At 45.5% G+C, this 13976-nt stretch overlaps 1 protein-coding gene across 8 annotated transcripts in view; it reads left to right on the forward strand.

Annotated features, from left to right (window-relative positions):
* The window catches only part of WBP1L (WW domain binding protein 1 like), a 57255-nt gene that overhangs the window by 19782 nt on the left and 23497 nt on the right, over window positions 1-13976 (forward strand). The window contains exon 1 of one of the 8 annotated variants that reach the window (XM_040563322.1): window positions 13599-13852. The exons of 6 other annotated variants lie outside the window; for them this stretch is intronic. In XM_040563322.1, coding sequence (XP_040419256.1) covers window positions 13753-13852 — 100 coding nt within the window. In that variant the 5' untranslated portion in view covers window positions 13599-13752. Of the gene's footprint in view, window positions 1-13598; window positions 13853-13976 lie in introns of those variants that run through there. One more of the 8 variants, XM_040563317.1, reaches the window with a different exon arrangement.

The raw sequence follows: 13976 nt of genomic DNA on the forward strand, positions 1-13976 counted from the left end.
TTTACTGAAAACAAAGGTGATGCTTTTGAGTCTTGTGCTGCGTTGGTGAAAGACATGTCAAAAGCATTCAGATCTTGACAGAATGTCTGAATTTGTGCCATTGAAAGGTGTCCTTTCATTTCTGTTTCTTGGTAAGACTTCTTTTAAGGAGGGATGTAATAAATATTGACCCTTCTTGAAGAGGCTAGGGTCTCTAAGAGAGGTGACCCACTGTGTAATTTTTTTCCTGAGAATAAATCTTCTGTGCAAAAGTGGCTGATTTGTGCTAGGCACAATCCATATAAAAAATCCATATAAAAACTAGGACTGTGGGGATTGTCTTGTGAAAATGGTCCTGTCATTAGCTGGCATTAGCATCTCCTGCCTTCCCCAAATGCTTGGCATCTGTAGTGGCCCATCAACAGTTTGTGTGCTTGTGCAGTTAATCTATCTAGGGCAATGCCCTGAAATAAAACAAAACCTATAAAACACCAGCTTGTCCTTCAGAAAGAAATCTTATTTCAGATTGCCCTGTTAATTTGCAAAATACCGGGATTTATGGAGCTGGCAGGATGGCTCGGCAGAGTTACCACGCTTCAGAGATCTGGGCTGTCTGTCAAACCCTTGACTTAAGTTGGCATACCTCATACCTGAGGATGCGACTCACAAGGGACATCTGTGTGCATCCAGTTTTCTTCCAGCTGAGCCAGATGAGAGAGACAAGAAGTGGAGGACCTGCATGAGAATCTGGTGAGAGCTGCTGGAAGCAGCCCCAGGACTTGCAGAGTAGATGCAATTTATAGGCTGCAGGAGCTACTGATGCATCTTTCTGCTCCTCAGGAGTTGAGGAAGGAGCATTTTCCGTGCATTTGCTGAGTTTTCAGAGGTTCTTATCCCTCAGGGCAGTTTGAGAGCTCGTTGCAGACAATTTGGCAGCAGTGCTTTACACTAATGAGGAAGCAGCAGGGTTGCACTTCCTCCAGCCTGCCTTGAAAGAAGAAGTGCAGAGGGGCTCATCGTTCAGAGCTATGTGACTGTAAGGCACAATAATAGCCCAAAGCCTCCTAGTGCACGCTTCAGCGGTGCAATAACTGCATGTAGAGAGCTAAACCCGGTCCAGCATGCTTGGTCGATAGCAAAGCTGCTTGATTTACCTCTGTTATTGATCTGGGTTCCAAATTGAGTCCATTTAAGCATCTGTAAGGGCCTCTTTTGGTGCTTGGTAGACGCACTGAACCACTGGTGCTGCTGGCTCACGTTGGCAGATACAAGTCCCCTTTCACTAATGAGCTTCTGCATTTACAAAAGATTGCTTTATATTTTTTTGAGTGGAACTTTGCTCGAATTTCCTCACAATTTGGGGACGTTTTTGACGGTCGTTTATTTTTCTTTATGGCGACTTCAACTCAGCATGAGGTCAGACTTCAGGAAATAGCCTGCTGGGTGCTGACACTTTAAAAGGTAGTCATGCTCTTGGTTTATGCTGAATTAATTGCACGAATGAGGTATACATTTTAAGCAGTCTAACATCTGATTTTTCAAAGGGATCTTGATATTTATTGTTATAGGCATTATTTTTTGCTGATGTTAGGGCCATCTAATAAAATCAGTCTTCCAAAACAGAAGGGACAATGAAGAGTTTACTTATCATATAGTTCACCTTTGGTCTAACAATTGTGTTGCGGCTAGGGAGGAACACTCAAAGGCTTAAGAAAATGTTCTGCAAATATGGTGTTAAAAGTTGAAGGTGAAAAAAAAAAAGGAAAGTATTAATCTAGAGTTTAATGAGGAAGGTGGATAAACAGTAACTCAAACAGTAACTCAGTAACTGATGTACAGACTGAGAGGTTTTGCTCTTTTGGTCCTTTGGTTGTGTGGGGAAATCCAGAAAACACACAAACTCCAAGATGTAATCCTACACAAATTAAAATGAGTATGAAGTATAAAGGGGCCAAAAGCAAAGGAAGAAAATACAGAAGAAAAAGCTAGAAAAATGTGAAATCATTAGGGCCTCGTGAAATTTACTGCTGAGCACTTACAGATGTAGACACAGCCATTTCTGAACTTAGTAGCTTTCTTCCAGGTTCCAGTAAGTATTGGAATAAATTGATGAAGACTTTATAAGCATCTGTAAGGCAACAGGAGATACAAGCAGTGGGACTTTATCAGGAATGACCTCATGGGGGGAAAAATAAATCTAATTTGTTTGATTCAATGGATTTTTCACAATCCAACCTGACCGAGGGACTGTCGCTTATGGGATGCTGTGTAGAGATCCATCTTCAGGATTAAGTTACAGTACAGTGGGTTCATTAAGCAACTGGAACACATGCTAACGAATAGTCTGTAAAGGTGACAGGGTCCTGGAGAGTTCTGTTCCACCTCTGTGCCGACAGTTTGGGACGCAAAGTGCTTGAGATGAAGCTGGAGGCTTGCATGTATTTTTGATGGTGGGAGAAGAACTTGGAGAAATGATGTGAAGCCTGGCACCAAAGTCAGTAAGGAAATGTGAAGAGAGAGGCAAATAGAGGGAGGATGCATCAGAAAAGGAGCAGAGCTGCTGAAAAAAAAAAACAACAAATATTTTATGATGTAGTAGTAGAAGTGTCCTACGTAGGGCTGTTGTAGTACTCTGTACTAATAAGTGCTGTATGCAGTTTTGGATCCTACATTTTGAGAAGTGGTTAAGTTGGAGACTGAAAAGAGTAAAACTAAGATTTAATCCCTGTGGCCTTTGAAAAAAAGGCTGCTTTTGTCTTCTGAAAGCAGCTTAGAGAGGATTGGAGCAATTTTCCAGGTGAGCTAGGCTAAGAAGATGACTGCAATCACGTGTCCTCTTCTTAGTGGAGAAGAAGAAATGGCTTTAGCAGAGAAGATCTGCTGCCTTGTCTTGCACAAAGGCCTGGATGTTAATGGGGAGAACACCCTAACTTTTAAAGAGTGTGCAGCACGAGATGGCATTGCCTTTTGAGGCAGTGGTACCACAGCTGACTGCAGCCTCCTGAGTTGTGGATTAGCAAATGTTGGTGCTTTAGGTGCAGTGAGCCCTTCCCAGAGTGATTTGATTGACTGGGTGACTTATTGAGAAGCCTTTCCAGCCCGATGCCTCTGGGATTGCATCTTTTCTTTCTGAACAGCCCTGACGTGTGATGCCTGTGTTAAGGAACAAGTGCTGAAAGGAGGACAGTTTGATGGCCAGATTGTAATTAAATCCTGCTCGCAAATGTTGCTGTCCCTCCCTGAGTTGTTTTTATGCCTCTTTGGGTTGTATTGTTGCCTGGAAGATGTTTCTTTCAGTGATCGGATGATTTTACACACTGCAGGTCTGGTCTCTGCAGTGAAATAGGTTGGAGAACTTTCTCATTCACTTCCAGGAAAGGAAGGTTGGTCCTGGTTTTCCAAAAGAGATGTTCAGAATTCCTGCTCCCCGCATTACCTGCTTCAGGGGAAAAAAAAACACTGTCGTAGGGATACTGTGCAGGGAGTGAATAATTCTAAAAACTGAAAAGATTCCCTTGCCTTAGAGTTTCTTAGCCCTACAGTCACCCACAGGTCTTCGAGCTTTCTGGGTGATGAGGGTGACACATGCCTTTGAAGAAGAAATTAACTGTCTTCTGACACTTATGTTGGTTTTGTTTCAAGATTTTCTGCATTACTCTACTCCTGCTAATTAGTACCAATTAGTAATTGTAGTTCTTCTACAAAAGAAAAATCTCCATTAGTTTTTTTGTTTGGCTGTTTTTTGTGATTTTTTTTTTTTGCACAGATACATCTGGGTTGTTTAGTTTGTGCTATGTGAGAATTCGAAAGAAAACAATGGTTGCAAGAGTAAGAGGCCACTGGTATTTTGATCTAGAGCAAATGTGTGCCTGGCAGCCAGACTTCAGCGAGGCAAATCCACTTGCCCTTTGCTTTTCCCCCAGCCTGCAACCTTGCTGCAGGGAAATGTGTGAAAGAGGTACGGCAGCGCGGGTCACCCTGTCCTCCTCCAGCTCCGCTGCAGCCAGGGGAGCGCTCGCGTTATCTGCCAGCGGAATAACAACCACTAATGGAAATTACAGCAATTGGGATAAGATAATACCCATAAAGGCAGGTTATGCTGATCGGCGTTTCTTCCTGAGATAAGGCTGAAATGAGTTTGTAATTATTGGGCATTGAGCTTTATTAAATAAAGCATGCTTATGCATGCAAGGGGAACACGCGTTGTCCATATACTGAGGGAGAAATGCTGCAGATACCGTGAAGGTGGGGAGCAAGGCAGCGAGGTATCTGCCCTTGGAATGGCAGAGCTGCCTGGCTTGCAGGTATGTCGCTGAAATTTAGAAACTGGCAGCGGTTCTGGGTGCCACCAGTGCTTTTAATGCTTAAGCGAAGTGCAAACTGCGTAATGCCGCGGCCGATGCTGAAATGCGACACGCGGGCATCGCTTCCTCCGAGCCGCTGATCCTTGCGTAATGGGGCTGTCCTGGGGCGGCTGCAGGAAATATGTGGGTAACCGGTGGCGGTACTGCTAGGCACCCAAAGCACAACAATTAGTTGTGCTTAGAGTCCTGTTGTTGTAATCTCAAACAATTTTCTGGCGCACTCCCCGTTTTACAGCCAGGAAAATGGCTGAGTGAGGAGCTGGTGATGGGAGGCATTGATTTTTTTTTTTTTCCTTGTGTGTTTGAATGAACCAAGCTTGTACCTGGAAACCTACATCTGCGAGCTCACTGCTTTGTGTAGATCATGCTTTCTGAAGGCTTTCCTGTGTGAGGGGATCCCAAAACCTCTCCTCTCCGGCTGGCAGAGCAACAAAGTATGTGGGCTTTTGGGGAGCTTTTCTTGTCTTCCTTGTAATGATGTGAGCCAAAGCAGAACCGGTACTACAGCAGGGGAGAGGTTAGACTCGAAGGTGTTGATATTTCCTGCTGTTTCACTGACAGCTGGAATCTGTACTTAAATATATAGTGTTGGTTAGTTTATTCCTCAATTTTTGTTTATTCCTCCTTTTAGAAAAGAGATGAGAATTCATGTTCCTCTTCAGGCACTCAGAGAGTTCCTAACAACACAGGAATTCAAGCTGGAGGAGATGAGCTTGTATTTAAGATGAGGCTTTCTGAAGTGGTTTTTCCCTGAAGTTGCACGTTTAAAAAAGTTTGTAACAGAAGAGGTTAAGATCTGATAGCACTCCGTGTTTTGTCTAGTGATTTAAAAGCGATGCCTTTAACACTGTTGTGTTGTGATCTTTCAGATGCTTGTGGTATTGAGCTTTCTTAATAGTTAAACTTGTGGTTTCCTTCCATTCTTTGCTTTGGTCGTACGAAGATACACGTACGCAATCTTTAGTGCTCTTTGTTTTGGAAGAGGAGACCTGGCCCTCCTGTCTTTTCGCTAGTCAGGCCACACCAAGTGGAAAGACTTCTCTTGCTCTTTGTGCTGGGGTTTAACCACAAGCTCTGAGCCTCTGCCAGCATGGAGCAGTTCAGCTGAATTTAGTTTTCTGCTAGGTAACAGAAAGCATGCAAAACTCTTCAGTACTGCGTAACCCATGGGATTAATTGGCAGGCTCCTAATCAGGAGTACCCTATTGGGATCTACGTATATTTTCTAAGAGGAAGAAGTCCCAAAAAACTGGTTTAACCAAGTGCTGTGTACCACAAAACCAGACTTGTGTGTGACCCAGAACCCACCGATCAATGGGGATGTAGGTGCCACGGCAGAGTTTGTGGGGTAAAGTCCAGGGATAACAGTGGAAAAGTGCTCTAGCTGCACATATGTAGGGCAGTTTGAGGACATTTCTTTGCCTCAGCATAACCTATGCAATATTGCTCTGCAGTGTAACATTATTGAACCGTAATATCCAGCAGCGTGCTGGGAACGAGGCAGCTGCTGATGCCTCTTTTTCCTAAAGGATTTCCCAGAAAATCCATTCCTTTCACAGAAGGATGCAAGCCATGTAGAAATGGTGCTCTGCTGGAAACAGAAACTTAATTCTCAGAACTCAATAAAAGAACCTCTTTCTTGTAAAACCAGCTGAGGAAAACAAGACTGCTGGGATTTTGGGGGCTTTTCTAAATTTGTTCAAGATGCAAACTTGAGCTCAGAAAAGACCAATGAACTTCAGAAAGGTCTGACCAGGCTGGATGAAATGTCAGATATCCCAGCAAAGTCTCGCATGACAAAGCCATTTAACCACTTCTGTGCTTTTTGTCAAGCTAACTAACTGCACCGTGCCTGAAGAAATACCTGAGCATCTTTATGCAATCAGGTGCCCATTTGACATCAACATTTATGAACAATTTTTTTAATATTAATAAGAAAAATAGCATAGATTAACATGCAAATACTTCCTATATTTGAAGGGATGCCATCATGTCAAATTACATGCGTCTGTGCACTTATAATAGATGCAGCATGTAATTATGTAGTTGCATCCATGTGGGTGTTTCCCATGTCAATGCACCTATCCCTCATGTGAGACTGGATTTTATCTGAGCGTTTTGCAGAGTGGCACTTGTGAGAAGCAGGAGGGGCAGAAAGCCGTGACCTTTGTGTGTTTTGTCTTCCTGCCCATGTGGATGTAATACAATTTGGCTGATCCCTGACTCCCTTCTCCTGCTCCAGACTTCTGTCTTGGGTGTATTGTGGTGATGAAATGCCACATAACCTTCCTTATCTTCAGTTTTTGTGATAGGTTATTTTAAACGTGTTTGCAGGTGGAGAAAGGGGGCTTGCGTCTGTTGTAACTGGACCCAGCAGTGGCAGCGCTGCATCCCAGATAATCACTCTGTGCATGTATGTATCCTCCTTATTGAAGTCTCATGCATTAAGACTGTCTGCTGGCATAATTGCCTTAGACCCTGATGAAAAATTCATATCCTAGGCCCCCAGAGGGTCATTTGGAGCAGTATTATCCCATGAAGTCTAGAGGCAATAGAAGAGCAAAGAAGAAAATAACCTTGAAATCAATGCCAGTCACCCTAGCACTAGTGCCGTTAGTTTTGGCAAATCCTATCTCAACAATAAAGCCAGCTGCCATTTTGGCATCAAGACAGGCAGACTTGGCACCAGCCCCTCTGGCACCAAAAACATGCTTCGTGGGAGCTGGCATCAGTGGTGTGAAACGAGGGTAAGGCCCAAGGGAAATGCCAAGCAGGCATATGAGATGAGCACTAAAAATAGCAAGTTGCTGTCATTTGGAGAAAAAAAAACTAATAGCTTTTCGAAGAGCAGGGCATCTTCAGATCTCCATCTCCAAGGTTGTGCTGGTAAGCAAATGTATTGACAGCTTTGGACAATGCTGTCTGCTGTGACGATGTGACCAAAGGCCGCACACAGGCTGTATTTTTGGTACCCGCATGGTACAAGACTGTAAAACGAGAACAGACGCTCACCGTCTTGATCCCACGTTTGGGGGATCCTGTTACCGTCTGCACACTTTGCCTTCAGCCCCGTCTGGAGCGGATCGTCTCCCCTTGATCCGTTACCAAAGGTCCTGTTTGCACACACGGGCAGAAGGAAAACAAGAGCTGCGCTGCCAACAAGCAAGGAGCCTGCCGAGTGTCCCCGCGCTACCCCGGGCACGCTGGCCCTGCTGAGACAGTCTCGTCAAATGTTTAACAGCTGATCTCCCCCCACCCCTCCCCTTCTCCCTCCCTGAGAAAGGAGAGTCGGCTTTCCCGTGACTTCATTACCCACTCCAGACTAAAACCGAAGCCTGACATCGGTGCCCGAAAGCTGGGAAGGCCGAAGGGACAGGACCGGCCCTGTCTCCGCTGGCGCAGGTGGCGTCATCTCTGAACAGGGCCGTTCCAGCTCTCCAGCCCCCCCTGCCTCAGGGGCTGAGGCCTTTAAAGCTTTTTAAGGCCTCTGGGTTTTAGCAGGCCTGGGTGGTGAAACTGGTGGCACAAAACCATGCAAATAGCCTTTTGTATTACAAAAGACACTGCGCTGGCTTGGCCACCTCTCTGCTGCTGTGCAGAAAAGCCTGCCGGACCTGTGGCTGTCGTTTTCTCCTCCTTGAGCAAAAAGCAGTGGGAAACAACACCGCCGAGCGCTGAAAATTTCAAGCTACGGTTAACAAAATTTATTTTGGTCTTGGAGAAGGGGCCTGGGATTTTGTGTATAACTGTTTTCAATAGTGCCATTACCATACTATATGATTTCTCGAAATGATGTGACATTACAGAACACCAGTATGTTATTTCCAAAATACCAAATTATTCAGTGTAATTTAGAAAAAAAAATGGTGAAAATAGATATGGAATATAGAAGCTGGGAGTTAGCCTCTTCTCGCAGGTAACTAGCGATAGGATGAGAGGGAATGGCCTCAAGTTGCAGCAGGGGAGGCTCAGTTTGGAAATGAGTAGACATTTCTTCTCAGAAATAGTGGTTAGGCATCGGGAGGGGTTGCCTAGGGAGGTGGTGGAGGCACTGTCCCTGGGGGTGTTTAAGGAAAGGTTGGACGTGGTGCTTAGGGACATGGTTTAGTGGGTGACATTGGTGGTAGGGGAATGGTTGGACCAGGTGATCTTGGAGGGCTTTTCCAACCTTAATGATTCTGTGATCAGCTGAATGGCAGAGCTGGTAGGAGAGTCTGGAGCAGCCTGGATGCGGCCTTCTTCTGTCAGGTGGGTGTTGGAGGGGGCTTCTCTTGCCCTTTCTTATCTGTCCTCCTTATGATAGCTTACTGCAGAAAGCAGCCTCAGAGGAGCGATTGCTTGCTTTACAAAAGTGCAAAGGAAGGTGCTTTACTGTTGGTATTTCTTCACCCACGTACAAAAATTGAAGAGGAGGACAGGCAAAAATACCAGGTGACTGTGGGTGGTGGTTTCCCATGCAATGCCTCCTCCTTTGGTTCAGGGCTCGCTCATGGCTTTCGGGTGGAGGACGTGGTGTGTATTTTCATTTGTCTGCTCGGCTGACAATTGCTGTGCAAAATTCAACCAGAGTCGAGCATGAATTGTAGGCACTGGGGTTCCCCGCAGCACTGAGCGTGTTTTGAAGTGCTCAGTCTCTACCTCCCTGGTTAACCAGTTACTTGGAGACAAAGCACAGGTGACAGCAGTGAGGTTGAAATGCAGTCCCCATTTGCTTATCTAGACTGAGTTGGCTGCAAAAGCATCTTGTGCTTCAAAACCACTGAGCTGACAGAAGTAGCAGCAGGCTGCAGGGAAGGGGGACCTGCCCAAGGACAGGCTGGGACCACTGCAAGCCCTTGTGCTTCATTGCACATTAAAATTCATTGATACAGCAGATTGGCTGTAGCACTGGCTCACAAGTCATTTTTCCACATGTAAGATGTCTTTTGCTGGAGTTACTCTTTGTTCTCTCCAGCAACGAGGAAGGAATTTTGGTCTGAGAAACATTAAACACAAGTGACTTCAGTGTCCTTGTTTTGTAGTTGACTGCATACTAAAAGGGGGACCTGCTTTAACCACCTCTGAAATAGTCCAGTGGTACTAGACACAAAGGGTCTAAAAGGTTTATTAGTATTCCTTAAGCAATACAGAAGATCCTCCAGGTACTGGGGAATTATCAGACTGGCCTGTTCCTCTGGAATTTCTTGATGATGATGTGTGTAGGCAGCACCAATGCTGCACGTTAGAAGAACCCACTGCATCCGCTCCTGGTGCTGGAAAGTTGTGTTCTTGTTCTGGTGCTGTCAGGGTGGGTAAGGGGCCCTCTGCTTTTCAGGAGTCGGCAACAAGTAGGCAGGTTTGGCAGGCAGGTGGTCAACCAGAAATGGTGTGCAGGCATTGCACTGCGGATCCAGCATGGATGGTTTCCAAACACCTTATGCCATTTTTGCTAGCAAACAAACCCCATTAGAGTATGTTCTGTCAGGGCAGATGGAGCTTGGTTGTTCCTGGATGATGTCTTACCGTAAGAGAAGCAGGGATCTGCTTTTATGCCTTCCTATATTTTTATCTTTTTTCTTTACTTGCAAAGCCATCTTCAGGACAGACAAAGATAAAGTCACCCCCCTTCAGGTTACTCCTTTCACATTTTGTTTGTGCCTGACAGATCTGTGTAGTCTCGGTTCTAGCACCCAAGGCTATGGACTGACTAATGAAAATGGATAGCTGATGCTCAAGGGATGCTCCTGTTACCAACATGAAAGTAACAGTGTCCTGGGGTAAATGGAGGACTTCTTAGATAACAGTTGTTCCGACTTTATGGTTAACCTGTATATATATAGCTGCACTATTCTTTTTTTCCGGAACAATGGTATTGCAGTTTATGGGGATATTACAGACCACCCATATTTACTGTTCAAAACTTGTTCCTGCCTAGGACTCCAATAATGGAGCCACTGAGACTAGCATTGTGCTTCAGGCCTGACAGATTTGAGCTGCACAGCTTCATTTTTGTTCCAATCATGTTGTCATATCTGGATCATCTAAAGGTCAAGCTGTCTCCTCGGGGGTATCAAAATGGGGAATGGCTCTTGCTGGGTTACTAAACCCACTTATGAGCCTGTCCCATCAAACATCAGAGCAGCTCTAAAATGGGCCAAACAAATTCCATCGTCTGCTTCAGTAGCATGCTAATATCTGAGATCACAAGGCACAGGCTGTGCTGGGCTTGTGAAATTGTCGAGCAGCGTCCTTTGCACATTGTGTCTGGAGCAGGTGGCATATTCAGGAGAGTAGAACTACTGTCGGATAAAGCAAGGGGTCTTTATTCCCTCTGCTTCAAAAAAAAAAAAACACAAAACCAAGAACTTGCTCACCTCTAACCTGCAGTGGGATCATGCTGAAAAAGGAGGGTTGGGGGCTGCCTAAACAAGCAGATATTCAAAATAATGTTGATCCCATAATCTACCCTGACTTTAGCCCTGATTTTTCAGAGCTCTCAAGTGATTTATTTACAGAGAAGAACTTGTTTGCTCTGTTCCTCCCGTCTTGGATAGTTACACAAGACATCATAGATACGGCCCTGCAGATGTTAAACTCCAGTTTCACGTAAAGGAAGTGAAACCCATGCTGAGCCTGATTTAAAGCTGCTGCTGCTCTCATTAAATTAACAATTATTTCAGCTCTGCTTGCTCCTAAGCAGAGGGCAATAGAAAATTAGAAGGGTTTTGGAAACAGGCAATGAACAGCTGAAGGCTTTGGGAAAAGATTTTACACTAAGAGGACTAGGAAGATGGATATCTCTTACAAGAAGATAGCTAACAGGTACAGACTAATGAATGGGTGAGGAGATGGATGGGGACTTCTGTTCCCACCTGGTAATAATATGAAAGTCAAATTAGAAGGTGGTGAATTCACTACTGATGAAAGGAACTATTTGTTTATAACCACTGTCTATGAAACTCATTGCCATTGGAGTTAGGACTCATGGATTTAAAAAAAAAAAAAAAGGTGGGGGTTAAAATGATACCATTTGAAAATATCCAAAACAATTGCAAAGATTAGAAGAACCTGAGTGTTTTGAAAAGACTGGGTTGATTAGGATATCAAAAGGGTATGAGCTAACTTGTGCAGCTATTGGGGCTGGGGAGGATTTGTTTTGTTTTGCTTTTTATTTCTCTCCAGGGCTTTTTCCATAGTCACCTACCGCAGATTTTGTGGAGCACATTGCTGGCTACTGTCAATCAGAGACTTCTAGGGAGGCTGGCTGCTGCAGTCAGATGTGGCAATGCCTATTTGCAAACCGCATTTTTTGTGTCAGTTTTTTTCAGAATCACTGAATTCACACACAAATCAGGATGTTTTGGCTTTTCCACTAAGTTACTGCCTTTGATAGTCCCTCACTACCTGTCTTAGATCTGGAATGAAGCTTTGCTTTTTGAGTACGTGCTGGAGGAGAGGCAGGTTGTTAAAGTTAGATCCCTTCTGACAGTCGGGATTCACAAATTGCTGTACTGGCTCAGCCCTGAGATCTGTCTAGTCCAGGGCTCTGCATAGCAGCAGCCAAAATCGGATATTTCAAAGGACAGCGTGAGGCCACAGAACAGATTACTAAAACAGAAAGCTGCCCTTTTATATCATCGGTGTTTGTCCATAGAATTGGAAAAGCAAAGGTTGAGAGTTTGTTTGATCCAAAAGCACAAAAGCTGGAAAATCCCATTGCCTGGTGATAGTTAATGCTGATGTTTTATGTCCTTCAGGAAATTACTTACGTGCCTATTTTCTCTTAGGAAAAACAGAGACGTGCTCGCCTTCGACAGCAAGTTTATATGGTAGCTTTAAACTGGTGTAAAAATAGGTAATAATTATTACAGCCTTGCAGCCTGATTTTGTAGGGGTCCCCCACCATGGGGTCCTCGTTTGGGAAACAACCCAGGGCTGGGCTGGGAGGTGGTGGCAGTGACAGTGGTCACTGAGTTTTGGTGTGGAAAATGGGTGCTGTCTCTGACACTGCTGCAAACTGGTTGTTCAGGGATTTTCTGTTCTGTTTTTTTCCTTCTTTTTTGCTGTTGCAAATTAGCATTTGTAAGAATCGTATGTGGTTTGTGCCTCTTGCTGTCTTGCTCTCTCTCTGAAGTTATTGTTAAAACTTCCACTAAAAAAGGGATTCAGCGAACTCTCTATGAAAAAAAAGTACACTCCTTGTCCTTGTCAAATATTTTAATGTGTTGAGCTCCAAAAGTTGAAGCAGCCAACGGCAAGGGGAGTTTCCCCTCTGCTAAACATCCACGGCGTTGCTGCTACAGCACATGGGAGTGGTGGCAGTGCCCCGGTCCCTACAGGACAGACGAGAACAGCTGCTGATTAAAGAGAAGCACGAAAAAAAGAGGTTGCTGAACTTTCAAAGTGTAGGTAGGAAAAGGAGTTAAATTTAGATTACCTTCTGCAGTGTCATCTCCTACCCCGGTGTGGAACTTGCTGTACTCCTTGCTTGGGAGAGGACAAACAAGAAATGCCATCCTGTGCACCAGATGATGAATTTGTTTATAAGGCTTAATTGCCCCTTGGCACGAAAATGTGAAATGAGCTCGAGTAGAATTAGAAACCATCCATCGGGGCCGGTCGTGTTTTCCCTGGGGAGAGGGGGATTAAGATGTCTTCCCGTCACCTGTCTTACACTGTAGGACTTTTTGTAGGAGCCCAATCCTGGCCCTGCTGAAAGCAAGGGAACTGCTGCCCGTGCTTTTAGCAGCCTTTGGCTGTTACCTGGAGGGGCCGAGTTGAGCAGTGCTGCAAGAGTTGCTCAGGAAAAAGCACAGACGCGGTGGCAGCAGCGTGCAGGGCAGTGCTTTGGGTCCGTGAACCTCCATCCAGGTCCCCGGCATCTGGAGATGCTCAGATAAAAACCCGCTGCCTGCTCGCCTCGCCGTGCAGCAAGCAGCAGCAAATTTGGGCGTTTAATCTATTTTTGAGGAGAAAGCTATTTTTGCTTCGGGAGGTTTAATCATCGCCGAGGACCTGTGGGCTCTCGCCGACGATTTTAATAGCTTCTCCTCCGCTCGCAGCATCCAGCTAGCGGGGAGCAGCGGCCCCTGCTCGGCCACAGCTCGCTGCCAGCGTCCCTCACCGGCAGCGCCGCTTCTGTGCGCGGCGAGCTGCCTGGTGGTAACTGGCAGCTGCCTTAAGGTTTCGGCTTTTTTTTTTTTCGTTTCTGCTGTTGTTTTTTTTTTTTTTTTCAGAAGTGCCCGACCTGATGTCATTTCCCTCTTGCAAACACCCCGGCTCGGCTGCGTCTGAGATATGTCACGGGGAGTGGGAGGAGGAGGAGGGGGAGCCAGAGTGCGTGCAGTGTCCCAGGACCCTGTTTACATAGCATTCCCAGCCGAGGAAGCCCTGGTTTAAATAGGATCGGAGGCGCGGGTTCCCGCAGCAGATGAGGAAATGCTTGCTGCGGGGCTTTAAATTCCTGCGTTCCCGTGCGCGGGTGCAGAGGATGAGCCTGCAGAATGCCTTTCCTCTTGGGTCTCAGACAGGTAACCGGCTTCGGTGCGGTGGGTGCTGCTTGCTCGAGGACGTGACTCGCTTTTATTTTATCCCCCCTCCTCGCATAAGGAAATGATTTCCAGTTGTCCCAGAGCAGAACCCTACACACGGCAC

This window comes from Cygnus olor, chromosome 7 (assembly GCF_009769625.2).
Source record: "Cygnus olor isolate bCygOlo1 chromosome 7, bCygOlo1.pri.v2, whole genome shotgun sequence".
NCBI classification, from domain to species: domain Eukaryota; kingdom Metazoa; phylum Chordata; class Aves; order Anseriformes; family Anatidae; genus Cygnus; species Cygnus olor.